Source organism: Nothobranchius furzeri, chromosome 8 (assembly GCF_043380555.1).
Source record: "Nothobranchius furzeri strain GRZ-AD chromosome 8, NfurGRZ-RIMD1, whole genome shotgun sequence".
Taxonomy (NCBI): Eukaryota; Metazoa; Chordata; class Actinopteri; order Cyprinodontiformes; family Nothobranchiidae; genus Nothobranchius; species Nothobranchius furzeri.
The window spans coordinates 57,952,479-57,971,534 of record NC_091748.1 but is presented as its reverse complement, the minus strand read 5'-3'; the positions used below and the strand labels follow the sequence as shown (position 1 = coordinate 57,971,534).

At 42.0% G+C, this 19,056-nt stretch overlaps 1 protein-coding gene across 1 annotated transcript in view; it reads right to left on the bottom strand.

The window, feature by feature from the left end:
• Positions 1-19,056, bottom strand: part of insrb (insulin receptor b) — a 247,771-nt gene that overhangs the window by 215,376 nt on the left and 13,339 nt on the right. The window contains exon 2 of the mRNA XM_015970534.3: positions 3,269-3,817. Coding sequence (XP_015826020.1) covers positions 3,269-3,817 — 549 coding nt within the window. The remainder of the gene's footprint in view (positions 1-3,268; positions 3,818-19,056) is intronic.

Genomic DNA, 19,056 nt, shown 5'->3' with positions numbered 1-19,056 from the left:
AGTTAGGAAGAAAAAAGGAGAAATTGTGCACGCAAATGCCAATTTTGTTTGTTGTCAAAGTGACTCACTTCTAAAATGTCATTTAGTGAAAAACATGTTCAGATAGGTTTGTAATTACCTCCATCTGTAAGCTTCTGCAATTAAAGGTAAGCATTATGTGTTGTTTTAGATTTCTAAAGATCTTTTTAAACGAAACACTAAGAAATTCAGAAGATTGCTCCCATTTGCCTTTTTTTTTGTCAAACAGCATTTTTCTCCCTAAAAATGTCAACCTAATTCAGTCTAGATCGGGGGTCTGAACACTCCTCTCTGTCCACCTGAATAAAACGTGTTTAGAGCAGCAAAGCTTACAGGACCTTTGGAAAAAAAGGCAATTTGTAACTTTTGAGTAATATCTTTGGAAGAGATATAAGGACCGCTGAAAATCTCAGAATTAAAATTAAAAGATTAAAATCAGGATCAGATTATAGTCAGAAATCTTGTTTCCCTCTTCTGTAAATATATCCTCTTAATTTGTTTTTAATTTAGAGAAAAAAAATTGGGAAAAAAAAGTATGTTTTCTATGGAATGTAAAAAATACAAATATATTTTAAAATATTACAGTTACTTTTAGTGTCATTCTGTTGAAATGCAATCCAATTCCTCTATGAAATAACTGAAAAGCTGCTTAAATCTGCATTTTTAAAAATGGGGCTTCTGAGTGAGTCGTGGAGGATGGCTGCTTATAGTGAGCCAGGATCCTCTGGAGGTTTCTTCCTGTTAAAAGGGACTTTTCCTCTCCACTGTCGTTATATGCTTGCTTTGTATGAGGATTGCTGTAAAGTCACTGACACTAGTCAGTGACTTTACAGCAATCTGCTGGGTTCCTTATATAGGAAACTTTTTGCTGATTGGCTTAATGAACTGAATTGTATTGGAATGTTTACTATGTGAAGTGCCTTGAGACGACTCTTGTCGTGATTTGGCGGCCGCTATATAAATATTCTTGAATTGAATTGAAAAAAAATATCCACATTTAAAAACACTTTTACATTTAATCACTTTCAACCAACATCATTCAGTGCCATTTTGGAAGGGCCAAAGAGTCACTTGAGGCTCCAGTGCTGCAGGTTGCTGACCCCTCTGCTAGACGAAACAGGTCATGTCTTACTACGGATGCACCAATATGGAATTTTGGGTCGATACCAATAGCTGATATTAATATCACTGTTATTGCCGATACGATTCGGGTCCTCTGCCAAAGGCCTGGGAGCTTGAGGGCTCAGCAGTTTCTTGGCTGTTCCTAGCACTGCACTTTTATGGACTGAGATGTTTTTCCTGGGATCTGTTTTAGCCACTCCTCCAGTTTGGGGGTTACTGCCCCAAGTGTATCGATATTTTTAAAAATGACTCAAATCGGCTGATACCGATATATGCTGATATATCATGCACCCTTATTTGAAACTTAAGGATTATTTTAATAATTCTATTTTAATCACATTTTTAAATAAACATCTAGCCAAAGCCATTCAGTCTGTGCTGTTTTGCATGTGTGATTGGGTCAAACAGAGACATCAGCAGTCATTTCCTGTTCCACTTTCCCAATATGAAATCAAGGCAGAAAACCAAAGAACCAAAGTTACATTCAGGATGCAGAAGATGATGTATAAAAAAAGGCTTAAGCTGTTTTTCTTTGAACTCCAACATCTCGGCTCAGAGGCGGAAGACAAAAAGCAACACAAGCTGTAATTTTATTCTAAATAATAACAATCTGCCTTACAACAAAAAACGCTCAGCATTTATGGCCAGAGAAGAAAATCTGGCAGAGGAGATGCAGACCAGGACAAACAGAACCTCTTTTAACCAAAAAAATTAAAAAACTGAGAGAAACTCTGAGCAACAATCATTGTTCTCCTCCTTGCTCCCTCTTCTAATTTTTTTCATAACCTGCAAGCGTACAGCTCCCTGACTCGACAGTCGACTCATCTCCTACATCAAGTCGATGTGGAGCCTGTAATTACAGATCACACGGCACACACACCCCTAGTCAATGAATGCTAATAGGAGGGCAGGGCCTGTCCACGGTCCCCACGTTACAGAAATCATTAAACAAATTATTTAGGGTGAAAATGTCAGTCGCCTCCATTGATTCTTGAACATAAAACTCTCCCATACATATTCCGTTTAAGTCTGATCCTCCTGGAGATCATCAAATACTCCTTCATTAATGTGTGTCATAATTAGGGATGGGTACCTTTGACATTTGAATCGATCCGGTACTAATTACCGGTACCTACGAATTGATACCGGTACTTAACGGTACCAATTTTCGATACTTTTGAGTGTTTATTATTTTAATTCTCTTTTATAATTAAATATAGATTTTTCTCAATATATAACAATATTTGATAAATATCACGATAAATAACATACAACTGTTTGTATTAACATCATCCTTGTAGTTTTATAAGCTGATAATTAAACTGAAGCAAACATCTTTACTGTGAACTAAATTTACTGTGTATCTTCATTCCTTTTGCCATCTTTTTTCATTTGATTTTTCCTACTGGGAAGTTAGAATTTCCGAGGAGAAAGCGAACACACCATTAGCTGATAACAACGGTGGCAACGGAAGCTAACATATCAAGCTAACGTTATCTTAAACAGTTTATTTAACTGCTGGAGCAGATTAAAACGATGATGCCTCACACTTAGATCGTTGTCACTGGTTTCATCTTCACCCAATCACCCGTCGCATTTAGTAAAGTGAAGCCAAACTTTAGAGCGTGTTCATGTTCTAGTCGGAAATTCGGAGTTCAGAGGGGAAAGTGAACACACCATTAGCGAAACGGAAGCTAACATATCAAGGTAACGTTATCTTAAACATTTTATTTACCTACCGGAGCAGATTAAGTTGAGGATGTCTCACTTAGATCGTTGTCGCTGGTTTCATCATCACCCAGTTACCCATCACATTTAGTGAAGTGGACCCAGGCGTTAGCGTGCATTCTTTCTACTCATGCTGCTGTTTACAACTTGCTCGCAGCGACCGACGACATAACGCTCTTGCGCATGCGCAGCTGTCTTGGCAAGTTCTCGTTATGAAGGACGGGTACCGAAACGAGGCACCGTTTGAAACGACGTGAATCGGTGCTCGGTCCTTGGAATTCGGTCGGTACCTTAAAAAGTACCGAATTCGGTACCCATCCCTAGTCATAATGTGTTAAATAGCAGGTTTAGGGACATAGGCAGTGGTATACATCTACCATTGTAAAAGACGAGCACTTACTTGTCTGACAATGGTTCTGTGACCAGCACCGTCCCCTGAAGTGGCCGTTGATGGTGGTCTGAGGACAGAGGGTCTGTCCCTGGGCGGTGCCAGGACACACGTCTCCACACTCCCTCTCGTTTTTGTTGGCCACAATGTAGTTGTCCTCCACCGAGTCCAGGATCTTGGACCAGTCCAGGGTTGCCAGGTAACACAAGTCTGGGTTCTTCTCTATCCTCACGGCGCCTCGGGTGATGTTCATCAGGCTGTGCAGGCCCACCTCCTTCAGCTGCAGCATCTCGTAAAGCACCAGAGCGTAGTTGAAGAAGAGGTTGTTGCCACGGATTACAGTCAGGTTGGGGAAGAGGTCCGTGAGGGTCTCCAGACCGTAGACCCTGAACAGCAGGACATAGTCAGTCACCACTCGCAGCTTCGGGTAGCTGAGGCCGCGGAAGTCCTCGGTCTTGGTCTTGAACATGAGCAGAATCTTGAGGTGGCCCTCGATGATGGTGCAGTTCTCCAATGACTGCAGGTTGGTCACGTTGTTGCGGATGTCCTTACTCTGGCAGACTGGGAAGAAGAAAAAATGTTTTTAATGTGATAATCCATCATTAACAATGGCAGTCATAATAACTGTTTATCTCAGGGCAAAGATCAAATCGTATCCATAAAACTCTAAATGAAAAGGTTTCTTTAAATATAAACTTTTTAAATCATACAAAGAGATTCCAACTTATTTTATTTATACAAATTTCAGTAAAAGCTGCAACTAAATATTTACAGGATGATAAAAAGCTGGAAAATCAGAGTTGAGCATGATTTTTCTACAAGAACTATATTCTGTGAAAATTAGACATTTTTTGTCAAATCATCCTATTTGGTCTATTTGCAGAGAAAGTGCACATCACTGTATGAAACCGCAAAACATTTAACAATTAAATTTACACCTTTATTGTAATAAATGAATATAAAAATAAACACTTCCTTTCTTTAATTCAAACCAGCAGTAATTTGCATTAAATCAAATAGAACAATTCATAAAGACACCTCACTCTGTTCCCCTTTACCAACCTGGTGGCCACAAGCCCCCTCTCCCTCTGTATTCCTCTTTAACACACAGACACACACTTTCTCTCTCTCTCTCTCTCTCACATGCATGCACGCACCCTCTCCATTGCCCTGTGGTATTTCTGCAGAGAGAAATGACTGTATGGCACGGTCTGATATGAATGATATGAAGGAAACGACAGAAACAGAAATGAGGCCCGGAAGCAAAATGCTTATCCGAGTTCATTCAGTCTTTAGCTGTATATACACACACACACACACTTAGACCAGTGAATGCATAAACACACGATCACACACATTACTGGAGTGGAGAATTCATTAGCGGGCAGTTACTTTAGAACAGTGGTTCCCAAACTTATTTAGCCACGCACCCTCTTCTATGTCCCGACCATGTTGACGCACCCCCCAGCCCCACATCAGGTCATGGCTATATATATATATATATATATATATATATATATATATATATATATATATATATATATATATATATATATATATATATTTATTTATTTATATATCAGACATCACGCTAAACCAGGGGTCGACAACCTGTTCCCATCAAAGAGCCATTATTACCCGTTTCCCACAGTAAAGAAAACACTGGGAGCCACAGCAGCCGCGGCGTTGTGGGCGGGGCCTACCCTTAGACAGCAGAGAGCTGCTCACAACAGGTGACAGCAGCCAGTATCGGTCGCTCATGCACGTCAAAGTTATCGTTCATATGACGATAATCAATAAAACGATTTATATAAAGTGGATCCAGAAGTTGTAGCCCGTCTCTGCTACAATATTTTGCTATTTTTCACCCTGTTGGTGGTTTTACTGAGCAGGTGCCACTTTTGTCATACGTTTCTTTTTAAAACATGTTTAGACTGTTCAGAATACAAATCCAGACTCTGTCACGTTTGATTGTTTTAATTAAACTTTGTAGGTGGGGAAGGTCAGAAAAGGATCCGATCATTTTGTTTTCCCCTCATTTACAGCGACGGAGATAACGGTGCAGTGTGCCTGGCTCTGGTGTTAATCAAGTTAAATTATATCTCTTTGCAACAATTTTCACAAGAAAAAAGAACAGTCAAAGGCAGGGCTTGTGTTGACTGGACAGTTCCCGTATTTGACCGTTTATTTTGACGGAGAAACAATAGAAAGCATTACCCCGACACAAGCAGATGAACTGACATTTTATTCGTTTCGCACATCACAGATGTAGCTAAATCACTCAAGAAAAGATTCCCATCTGAACATCTGAGCTGGACACTGCTCATCGCACTCACTGTCAGCGTGTACTACATGAGGTCCACAGCGAGCTGAAGATGTGGAGAGGGGCTTGGAGCGCGCCGCAGAACCAGAGCGCATGCAGGAAGATTCCTCCGACTGAAGCGAGACTTGCCACTTAGAAAATGTTCCCTGATTATGAAACTTTGGCTGAATAGTGCTTGTTCCTGTCTCCAATGTGGCGACACATCCAGGAGCCTGTCTGAGGAGAAGCCCAGAATCTCACATCCTCTTCAGCTCAGGAAGCGCCGATATGATTACGCACAAGCGTGACGCGTCAACCCGGTCTCACAGTAAGACCGGGTTGGACCTGTTCAGGTTTACGCAGACAATCTTTACATAGAATTGGCATACAGATGTAAAATTAATGCAGTAAAATATAAAACTTTTTACTTAAATATCCATTCATTATTTTACAAGCACAGAGAGCCGCATCAGATGGATGGAAGAGCTGCATGCGGCTCCAGAGCCGCGGATTGCCGACCCCTGAGCTAGGGCATGTGCGGAGGACACACACACACACACACACACACACACACCTTTGGCCCACCCACAAATGAGTTTCTGGCTACGCTAATGGTGACTTTTGAGAGACTTCTCTGAGCTCCGCAGCCATTACACTTTTCACCTCGCGCACCCCCTAGCGGCAGCTCGCGCGCACCACACTTTGGGAATCCTGCTTTAGAAGATGCACAGAGAAAGCACACACTGCTGTTTAATTGCTCCATATAATAAGATCTAAATTGCTATCATACACCACAGAAGCTAGAGTCATGAAGAAGTGTTGAAAAAAGCTTTAAAATGTAATTATTTTGTTTCAATGAAACAAAATGAACATCTGACAAGTTACTCGTTGACACGATGTCTTGGTTTGTGTTGGAACATAGTGTCAAAATGCCATTAGCATAATCGCATTCAGAAGTTCAGTAGTGCTGTTGCACCCATTTGTTCTTTGTAATGAATGAACCATTTTACTAACTGGCCTGATTGGGCACATCACAGCAGCCATTACAGCCTCAAACAGATTGTCATGGACAATAACCATCATAGAAATAGAGGAAATATACCTACGGCTTCCAGGTGGATCATTAAAACTTCCTTTTATGTACAAAAACCTACAGGAAACAACCAATGGTGTCTATTGTTTTGTTCATATAAAATAAAAATGGAAAATTAATCAAATATTATGGAGTCGTATTGCATTCAGCCACAAAAAAATAAAAAGCTATCTGTTTTTCTGAATTAACAAGATATTTTTAATGGAAAAAAAACTAAAAACTAAAATAGTCCCTCTGCAGTGCTATAATGCTCTGTGGCATTCTCGACTGGCTAACATAAAATGTCTCTTTGTTTTGGAATTGAGACACCGTGTGAAATAGCTACTTTCTCTGAACTGGACAGGCAGCCGTCCGAGAGAGGGTGGGCGGGGTTTCGAAATACTCTTCTGAATGTAGCAGGATGACCGCTTGAACCTGCTATCAGTTAGTGAGCTGATCATCAGCAGAGGGTGCTGCAGATATTAAGAGGCCGACTTCCTATGAGAGAGGTTTTTTTCTTGAAGATGGTGCAGCTGCCTGTCACCATCCATCAGTAGTTGTCCGTGAATGAAACTGTCACCTTTTTTTCTGTAAAAATTATCTAGTTAATTTGGAAAAACAGAGCATTTTATTTTTTTGTGGCCGAATGCAATATGCTTCCGTAAAATACCACAAAATTTGACTTTTAAATTTAGCAAATCTCAATGAATGTGTTTGTAAACGTCCTGTGATCTATTTATCTAGCTGCATCTAAAATGATCCACGAGTCAAACCGCCATCACCAAGAGCTACAGAAGAAGCCCTTCTCTGACATGTCTAAAAGGAATTTAAGTTTATTTAACCAGTCTGCTAAATCCCATCATCACGTCTCTCTACGACGTACGAAAACAAAGCGTGATGTTGTTTAAGCCCAAAGCCATTTCCTCATTCTGTTAATGGTTAACCGGTCACCCACAACAGGTACAAACTCTGAAGGAACCAGTTTTAAATCCAAGATAAAACTTCCTGTTATATTCCCGGCACACCTAAATAAAACTGTGTTTACTACAACTGCATGCAGATAGGATGTGTTACCACACAGAATAGAATTTGCCTGTATTCAAATAGTCAGAATATACACATTTCACACTTTCCTCAGAGTGCTTTTTCTTTTTTTTTGTGATAAATGATAAATGGCCTGCACTTGTTTAGCACCTTTCAGAGTCAGAGGACCCCAAAGTAGGAGCCCAAAGTCAATGTATTTTTCATCCATTCACACACTGGTGGTGATGAGCTGTATTGCAGCCACAGCTGCCCTGATTAAAAGGCAAAAAAGGCAATGATTACAGTCAGTAGCGGCTGTTGAATGTAACTTATTAAGTAACTTCTTATCTAACGTAGTTACTTTTGATATGCAGTAATCAGTAAAGTAACTTAAGTTACTTTTGAATGTAGTAATCAGTAGTCAGTAATCAAATTACAACTTCAAGCTAACTGCAGCAACACTGGTCGTGAGTTTAGCGAGATTTGCATCCTTCTTCCAGGACAAAAGAAGACCAGTAAACGAGTTTTAACCAGCAAATAAATCTCTAAGAATGTGACAGAATGCTGATTCACAAGTTGTCTTTACAAAACAATGCCATCAATTTGCTGCAACACTGAAGCGATACAACAGATTACACAATGGCAGCATTAAGGGGTGGCGGTCTCTGTACTGCACAGACTTCCGTTTATCTTGGACATAACTTGCTTTTTAGTGTGATCAAAACCACGCTCATTACGTTTTTTATCAAGCCGCTCCTAAAGGTGTCTGTCCTCCACAGTCCCAGTGTAGTCTCTGGTGATCTGACCTGCAGTGCTAACAGAGAAGCTCCAGGAGCGCTGCATTGCTCCAGTTTATCATCTCAGCCGATTCTGTTCACAAAAACAAAACTCACGGCCCGCGTTTATGTTCATTTTCAATAAAGTTGCCGTAACTCCCTTCCCTCTATTGCACTCAGAGTCACTGATTATAATCAGATAATAACATTTAAATAATGTTTTTTCAGTCAAACACACCTTTAATCTCCCAATAGGTGTAGAAGGCTATTTTTACATTTAGCCTGCACGCTAAACTCAGCGTGACCAAAAAAAAAAAGTTTTACAATGAACTTGGTCTTTAAAGAAATATTATAAGTAACCAACAAATCCGAAACTCATAAGTCATTTTCTAAGCTTGCAGGAAGTTATGGCAGATCACTGCAAGTACCTCCAGTCATTATCAGGCTTTGAGATGACACACAGCAGAGTCAGATTTATCTGTGCTAACCGTTCAGTTGCATCCGTGAGCCAAAAACAACTCATAAAAGACATCAGCAAACCCATCCTAGATGTGATAAGATAAAATGTTTGAAACAACAACAGCAGCCCGTCCTGACAAGTGTGCCTTGGCCACACCCTCTTCATTAGAGACAAACTGTTTCAGAAACCAAACAACACAAAAACACACACATTTCCACTGTGTGGCAGCTGGTGTGATTACTGGTGATAACGGCAACCTTACACCTCTCTCTCTGGCCCTCCTGCCTTATCTCCTGGACATATCAAACAGGCCTACGGGCCACCCACTCACAGTCACCACTAACTGGATACCTATTGTGAAGTATAATAACATAAACTGGGTTACGCAACACCAGCAGGGCCAGGTATCAACCCGCCCATGCCCGCATTGATCTTCAAGATGTGCCAAGCGGACACAAACAAGACCTTTTCACATGAACTGATGTGCTTTTTTACAGTGCAGGTTTGGTGGGAGGGAGCGGTGCCTCTTTCACGCTGTGCGCCAACAGGCTGGCACAAATGTCACAACTCCTGCTGGAGGCTTTATTGACTCAGAGAAATGTTAGAGGGAGAGCATGGTGCTGCTGGGAGCTCACGCTGCAAAATGGAGTCTTGTTTTCAACTGACACGGGGGGTGTCATCAGGGGGGTAGATGGGGAAACTGAGTGGGCAGGGGGGTTGGCTGTAGGACCCCTGTGTCTTTAAAATAATGATCCGTCTCCTCCCTGGTTTGTCGCAGGAACACACAGGAGAAGGAATGTGAGTGAATGGGGGAGGCAGTTTGAGGAAGAAAAAAGAAGAAGAGGGGAAGGGGCTCAGAAATGAAAGGAGGAGGGAAAGTGTCTGACCAGGAACATGGAGTGACCGATGGGAGTGACGTAAGGAACCTACAGAACATTTAGTGATCACATAGATTAACACTGCACCCACCAGAGATACGACATGCTGGGTGTGAGGTGTACCGATCGCTAGCACTGATTTATGATGGTATTAATAATACTGCATTGGCATAGTGCTATAATATGCACTTAGGACCCAAATAAAGATGGAGGACAAGGGTGAAGCAAAGTGGCAAAACCTGGAAAAATTACAAAGAACATCGAGGTAACCAGTAAAAAAAGTACATCTAAAATATTTCCCATGTTTTCAGGAATCGTTTCACAAAACAAGAATGTGTAATCTCATTAACTACCTGACCTGAAAATGACCACCTCCAAGCTGTGAAACTGTAGAAGAGAATGGGGTGGACACACACACATCGAGTGGACAATAACTCTGATCCTCCACGGCCCACCCCATCGCTCAGGGACCACCCGGATGCAGACAGTTGTGCGTTCTCACGGGATGTACGGATCTCTTAATTACAATAACAACTCAATCGGCCACTAATGAGCTTGACTAGGTGGGGTGGGGGGTGGGGGGAAGCAGGACCCCGACTGGAACGTACTGTACCATGCTGTTATTTCGTAGCCCTCCAGAAAAGTGAGCCATCGGCCCGCCTTCCCGGTCTGTTTGACACTTAATTTGGCACCAGGAATGAAGAGGAGAAGGGTGAGCATGAGGGTGTCAGACAGGGAAATTAGAACTCTGCTGCAGAAATAATCCCATATAAAAATCCTTTCGCTGCCTTCTTTTAACATTTTCTCTAATTCAAAGTACTTCTGCTCCATCCCTCCGAAGGATCCCTGTACACAGCAGAAACAACTTTTCCTTCACTTCCGACCATTCCCTTCTCCTCTTCTTCCTCAATTTGCAGAACATGCTCGTCGTTATCCAAGCTCAGAAATTACACGAGTATGAGCGATGCTAGTGACCCATGAAACTGTTATCTGCCACTGTGCCACAGCTGCCACCTCAGTAGAGGAGTAGCTACAATTACACACAGCTTCTTCTCCTTTTTTTAAGAGTTGTGCTCCCTGTAGAGAATTGAATATGCATCGACTAATGATAGCTAGTTGGCAAAGATAAAGAGTAGTAAGGCAGTGGTTTTGGAGGGTGAGAGAGGAACCCTCTACGGATCGCGGAGCAGCTTTTCACATTAGCTTAGCATGAAATCAGACCTGTCCAGCATGAAACCAGGTGGTGGCTAACTATGGACTGTGAGAAGCGTCCTCCATCTCTTTCTGACCGATGAGGTGATCTGCTGGTTATAGATTTGTCAACAGCTAGGCTGCTGGACAAACCCTTGGAGACAGGATGTGCAGCTGCAGCGCCAAGTGGACCACTGGTAGAAAAAGGGATTTGTGAGTTAATGTAAAACGTGGAAAGTCCTAAGAAGCTGCGCCAGTTCCCTGCACACCTAAATGCCAAAAATGACGCTGAGAAATTTCACAAGAGGCATTTTGATTAACATGTGCGGACACGCAGCTCCAAAACAAAGACAGCAGACCAGAATAACAGTACATGAGCTAAGGAAAAGAAGCAGACTCTGTGGTAAATAAACAAATAAATGTGCTGAGAGGAAGAGGAAGCAATCAGCTGAGTGGAGTGAGTAGTCACAAACACAAAACCGTCAGGTAACTGGTATACCTTCATGTTTAAAGACATGAAATTAAGGCGGTATTGAGAGGTGGGGCTAAGAGGACAGCCTTAGTGTGGGTTGAAGCACCTGTTTCTTCATTGCCTCAACTTCCCATTGAAGAGCACGGCAAACTGAGTTGGTCCAGCCTATTTATATACAACGTTGGGTCTCATTACAGCTGTGGCAAAGAGCCAGCTTGTGGTAGAAAGAAGCAGCTAGAAAAGAGCAACTTGCAAAGCTCTGAGCTTGCTTTGACAGCAAGGGGGGGGGGGGGGGGGGGTAGGAAAGAGAAGGACCTAAATCAGATCTCTGGTGACTTTGGCTCACCTCCCTCTTCTTACCTTACGGCTCTGGCAAAGGAGAGGTGAGAGGGAGGGGCCACAAGGAGAGGAGCGGTGTGGTAGCAGGCGGAGGGAGACAGGCAAGTGAAACGTAAACAGGAGAAAAAGAAACGAGGGATGAAGTTAAAGTGTTGTGTCACTGACGCTTGTTTAAAAAAAACAATGACTCAGTGCAATCTAGTTTCAGCTAGATGATTTCGACCTTGGACTCGAGACTCTGAGGGAGGGGGTTAAAGGCGCGGGGGGGGGGGTGCGGGGGGGGGGATCGCTGAAAGAAAACATTGTACCTGACCCACATGGAGTTTTATGTCTGACAACTAAACGTCACACAAATTACAAATTGAGGTCATTTTCTGCCACATTAGTGGCATAACTGGATCTGACTGACTGACAGATAACTTCCTCCGTTTAGTTGTGCATGGCAGGTGTGTGTGTCGGGGGGGGGGGGGGGGGGGGGGACGGACGGCTGGATTAAGGTTGATTTATTCACTCAGTCTCCTGAACAGAATTGTTCTCTTTTAGTCACCCTGTCTTTTGTATTTGCACAGTTTTGTGTATTCGACCTATGAGAGACCTTTACTATGATGTCATTTTTGTAATCTGCTGCCCACTAGAGTAGTGTTCATACTAGTGGTGCAACAAATCAAAAAACTCACGATTTGAATCAGATCATTTTTCAGATCAGCAGAAAGAAAAAGACAAATAACTTTATTTTGTAAAACACTTAGTGCAACACTTACTGCTCAATTTGCAACAAAAACAAAAAAGAATTACAGAAAGGACAGATTGGTGATTAATGTTCATCACGCTTTGTTTTTGTACGTCGTAGAGAGACGTGATGATGGGATTTAGCAGACTTGCTCTAATTGGACACGCCCACTCCCTGCATGTTCTGCTTTCACTCACTTCCTCACCTTTCTGAAGCCCTGTTCATTTTTCTTTCCTCCTCTTTTACAGATTTATTTCAGATCCCACCAGGTTAATGAAGTAATTGTCACGGGCATTTAGCACCCACCTGCTGACCCATTTTACATGCTTGCTTTGAATTACCGTAACTCTCCAAAGGTTTGTGCCATCAGAAAAATTCAAACAGTTTTTGAGAATAGAGAAGTTGCAGCTTCAAGTCTGCATGTGTTATTATGGTAAACTCCTTTCCACCATTGCAGGAAGCTGGCATTGTAGCCTCCGTCCCTCCTCTCACACAACAATAGGAGGAGTTTGAAAATGAGCAACCTAGACAGATGCCCAGTGCTACAACTAATATTCACCAAAAGTAGCACCACAAAAAATAAACACAGTCAATGGGTCCTGGGTCATTCCGCTGCAAAAGCCCTACAGCTTTGGCGATCATTTCATCACATTGTCTGAAATCGCAATATCCATCCATCTTCTTCCGCTTATCTGGAGTTGGGTTGCGGGGCAGCAGTCTAAGTTGAGAGGCCCAGACTTCCCTCTCCCCAGCCACTTGGGCCAGCTCTTCCGGGGGAATCCCAAGGCGTTCCCTGGCCAGATGAGAGACATAGACCCTCCAATGTGTCCTGGGTCTCCCTTTAGGCTAGGGCTGCAGCTATCGAATATTTTTGTAATCAAGTACTCTATCGAATCTTTTATCGGTTAATTGAGTACTCTAATAAATTACCCTTTTGTGTTTGTAAACAATTATATCAAATAGCATGTTATAAAATATGAAAGACCGCTTAAAATGAGCAAGCAATTGCCAGTTATTCTTCAAGTTTTATTCAAAATTTGTTTTCAAAACTTAAGAACTTCAACTTTACTACACAGTGTAACGGAACGGAAAGACTTTTTCCCCTTCTTTGCTCAAGACTAGTCTGCATGAGATATAGTCTCAAGGTCTCATGCATTCCCTCCAACCTGCTTATCTTCATTCTTTTGTTGAGCTGAAATATATGAAAAACAAACGCCTGTGCAAAAAATAAGTATACAACCTGAGCCGATTTTCCCCTCGTGCGAGAATCTGCCAGCACCAGAACCGCTCACGGCGCATGCGCAAACATGGCTTGCCAGCTATTTCCCCATTAACACACGTCCCTTTTAATTTCTACACTTTCTAAATTTTCTCACACAAAAACAAGTATTGATGAGAAAGCATGTTTGCCGTGGTTATGTCAAATTATACTGATCACAAACCAATTATTTACTCTCTTTCGTTTTCTTCCGCCACTCTCATAAATACCGGTCCTCCTGCAGCAATCCTGAGGGACAACAGACATCAACAACAGCACAATAAAAAGTCTGACGTGTTGTGTAAAAACTGCTATTTTTAGCACATTTCTAGGTCCGACGTGTTGCTACCAGATAAACAGTGTGAGCTGAAACTGACTGCTACAAATGAAAAAGTCGCATAGTGTCCGCAGAATACATAGAAATACAGGCTAAAATCTTGTAGAGGCTCCGAGCCCACGTGTAGAAGTGACATTTACATGTGGATGTTTCCTGGTCAGGTGCTGCAGCATCGAAGATGTGGTGTTGTGGTAGGCTAAATCATTTTTACAGTATTTACACTGGACTACGTTTTCCGCCTTACGACATGAAAAATAGTCCCACACCTTTGACATTTTCTTTCTTTTTCGCACTCCACCGAGGTCCAAGTTGTCCGCCATGGCTTAAGAGTAGGGTTGTCACGGTAACCGGTATAGCGGTAAACCCCGGTAAAAAAGTTGACAATAAAAATAACCGTCCAGTTTTTAAAAAACTATATTATCTCGGTGGGTTTACCGTGGCCGCGGTTTCGGCGCGATGACCCTTACCAGCCACCGTCGCTTCAGCTGAAGTTCCCGCTGCGCGCACACGCACTTTTTAATTTGCAACGGCACCAAAACTTTGAAGCTGAAATAACGGCCGAAGGAGGCGACGGCAGCGCCCAGGACATCCATCAGCCCTCAAAGAAGACTAAATCGGAAGTATGGGCATATTTGGGATTTCTGAAAAATGCTGAGGGACAGTTAATAGAAGACGGCTATCCCGTTTGCAGAACGTGCAGGAAACAAGTGTCTGCAAAAGGCAGCAACACTTCAAATCTCATGGCACATCTGCGTGACGATCACCCACGTCTCCACAGCCAGTGCAAGGTAAGATAACATTAGCATTTTAGCTTAAATGCATGACGTGAGGACTTTTGGTTGAGGGAGAATGCAACGAGTCACTATAGACTGCAGCCGCAGCGTCCTCTGCCAGCATTTAAACCGTGTCACGGACACCCTGTTGCTGGATGAAGCATCTTATTTGTTGATGATGAAGAGAAATATACAATTAGTTCCTTGTCATTGATTTGTTTACTTATTCAATGCCATTTATACTTGAACATTTGGATTTGATTACATAGTGTAGTAGTTATTTTAGTAATTTGTTTAAAGTGGATATTTATTTTAAATACATATTTTTTTAAGGTTGACTTGTACAGTGCTCAAGTCAAGTGTGGACTGGAGTTTTAGATTTTCATTTTGATAATGAAGAAAACAAGTATATGAGAAAACAAGTGGTGTTTCTTTGATTTGTTTACATATTGTTTATGTTTTGAATGTTTGGATTTGTATAATTTAAACCTGCACTGACTACTGTAACAAGTTCCAGAAAAATAAGCTATTTGTTCCTTTACTTGTGAAAAGTTGCACTTTTGCTAAGGCTTTGTGTTATTTTAGGTTTAATAAACACTGTTAAACCTTTTCAGAACTATTTCAGTTTGTGTAGAACAGGACTATCAATGCTTTCTGAACATATGCAACACCGTTTAAAAAATACCGCGATAATACCGAAAACCGTGATAATTTTGGTCACAATAACCGTGAGGTTAAATTTTCATACCGTGACAACCCTACTTAAGAGAAAGCTAAGTTACATTTGCTACTCGCGTGTGCATTTAGCGTATGTGCGTCACTTATTTCGGTCCGGGTGAAACATGACCCCAAGCGACTGCAAAGCCATGAATTAAACATGAATTAAACGAAGCCCATAGGCAGAGAATTTGACTCGAGGCTTTTTTGTACTCAAATTATTCGAGGTACTCGAGGAATCGTTTCAGCCCTACTTTAGGTCTCCTCCCGGTTGGACGTGTCCGGACAACCTCACCAGGGAGGCGTCCAGGAGGCATCCTGACCAGATGCCCGAGCCACCTCAACTGGCTTTTCTCGATGTGGAGGAGCAGAGGATCTACTCCGAGCCCCTCCCGGATGACCGAGCTTCTCACCCTATGAAGGTGATAGGGTGAAGTCGCAATATGAATCAGATAACGATAACTCGTTCAGACTTAGAATGTGGCAACTAAAATGTCCTTTCAGGTCCTCCAGTTTACATCAAGACCAATAAAGCAACTGCATGCAATTTTTAGCCTATTGTGTAAAGGTTTACACAACCAAAACAATTTTCAACATCCTGAGCGATGAAAAGCTTTAAACACTGCGCAAAATCCATACTGCCTTGATCAGTTAATGCAGAACAAAATCAACCTGGAGAAAATGAGTTCAAATTCATTAGCTGATTACTTGAGTTTGGGGACTTTTTCTTACTCCTACGATCTCTCTGTGAGGGCAACATGGTAAAATTGTGTCAGAGAGTTATGACTGTCAGAAAATGTGGTCCAACACAGCCGGGAGAATACAGTTTAATGGCGTCCCTTCGTGTTGCGGGCTTCTCTGTGAGTGACTCCAGCTTAGTGTCGAAGCAGTGTAAGCTGTCAACAAGGAGAGACCTTGTATTAACAGCTCTGCTAGTGTTTAAAAAAACAGATTAGATGAACGCACCACATCTGATGTAAAGGCTGTTTGAAGGAAACACTGAAATAAAGTTCAGAGTAAGCCTCCAGATGGCGAAACGTGAGAAGAATCCATTGATTGGTTGACTTGAATGACAAACTAAAGCTAATAAACATAAAGAGTAATTATAAATCTGGTAAAACATAAGAATCCCCAACAAAAGAGAAAAAAAAATCTGAAAATTTCAGGCCACACCTAACAAAACAGCTAAACCAGGTGGTGCTTTCAGACAAATAAAAAGCATGTGGAGGTGGGGGTTGCTATGAAACAAGAGCAGGTAATCATCCACAGGCTGGATTGTCCTGAGGATACGGAGCAAGACAGGCAGACAACGGCACTCACACAGAGTGAGTAATCCAGAAAACATCTGATCCTTCTTTTCATCTTTCCACATAAGTGAGCGGAGCCCCAGAGCATCATCTCAGTGTGGTGAGCCCAAGAGAGAACCGGCTGGGAATCAGTTACCCTACTTGACTTGCAGCCACACGGCAGCAGCTGCAGAGACCAGCTCCAACCAACTATCCAGCACGTTGGCCCACAAACCAGAGCTGCACAGAACCTTAGAAGGTCTACGCCTGCCTGATGCTTTCGCCAAATCTGCTTCTTCCACTCACAGCATGCCTTTTTTACTTCCTCTTTCTCTGACTGTTTGTCTGCTTCAGCGGCTGAAAAGTGGAGACCATTTCCGCCTTAACCTGCTTAGATTGTGGCTAAGAAGTGAATCACCTCTTTTGTCTAAGTCTTCATGCCTAACAGATACACGTGTGTTGGTGGAAAAGATTAAAACCATTAACAGATGAGGGGATTTGGAAAAACACAAGAAAAATGTTATGGTAGAAAGTAAAGCAGTGCAGGAGCAAACAGCATGACAGAAGTAGTGGGAGTGGAGAGCCGAGGGTCAGGTCGGTTTAATGGCTCGTTTGTCTCCACCGTGAGACCACCAGCTCTCACAGGCTGCTGAAGAGAAACCACACACACACACACACACACACACACACACACACACACACACACACACACACACACACACACACACACACACACACACACACACACACACACACATCCCACCTCTTATTTCTTTCCAGACCTCTCCCTCCCATTACCGTTTCCACTGCCTGTATCCACAGCTTCCGTGGCTCTGTCTAATTACTGAAACGAAAACACAATCTGGCTGACAAACAGCGTATATTTTTTTGTTGTTGTTGTGATGCAAATGAAGCAGCAGTGCACGGACAATCAATAACCATCTGGACCGGATATGTTTCAACTTCTGCCGACCTGCTGTTGGTTTTTCACGTAAAACACATTCATGAACCAACCAGGATGGATTGCTGACTTTAGGCCAAAGTCACCGTTCCAGCTGACGGATAGATCTGTGGCCAGATCCGAAATGTCTATTCACTAACATTTACTATGCTGTCACTTAACAACATGGGGCAGTTTATCTTAAGAAGCTTCACGTGGACTGGTAAAGTTGGTTCTTTTTTTACCGATATCTGCATCCGTGCTCAGTTTTCTCCATTATTCCCCAGCCAACAGGCCAACTAATTGATAGTTTTGTAACACAAACAGACGTATAAAAGATTTTGACTGTTTAAAGTGCTTCCTATGATGCTTATTTTAGAGCCTTAGCTGCTAAAATCTTATCACATGACAGTTCGCTCTACAAGCTGCACAAAACAATGTTAAAGCACTCCTAGTTAAGCAAACGTACAAGCGTGTAATAAGGGCTTGCCTTACTGCTCAAGCTACTCAGGCCAACCTCACAATTCAATTCTCAGTTTTTCAACCTTAACCCTTTGCAGATTTGCAACAGTTAAAACCTACCTACCTGGTTACTCCACATACGCATTTCATGAGCATTTTTTAACTTGGAAGTACCCCTGAAGGACTTAGTTGTTCGTCCTTTTATCAAAACTTATTTTAAGCCTGAGAGGGTTAAACTCACTAAACATGATCTCAAATATGTCACGGCGCTCAGAGCCTCTAATTTTCCAGGCTGAACCTTATTTTTACAGGCAGGCTCGCAGTGGGACTTTGGTCTTTGCTAATCATTTTCAAAACTGGATTTCACTGCAGCGCTTTTGCTAAAACACGTCCAATATCATTTAGACCCTTTATTATAATCAGTCAGAGAACCACGAGTAATGAGTTGTTTTATTTCTGGAGTGTTTAATTTTGAGGTTTCCAGTGGCAGCTTCATCTACAACGGACATTTCATATTTTTAGCAAGCTCAACTTGGAGAAAAGAAAATCCAGGGGAATTATATTTTGTTGTCTGCAGAGAGACTTTCGTGATTTCTAAGGATTACAGAAACAATTTTCACCTTAAACTTGGTTCAGATCAGCTTAAATAACAGCTGCAGAGTAATAATACTGATGAATATTCTTTTAATTTGGAGTAAATTGCCACTGCTTCATTATTTTATGCAAGTCATGCTTTCATGTTTAGCCACAGTGAATGAAGTGATGAAGAAGCTAAGTGGACATC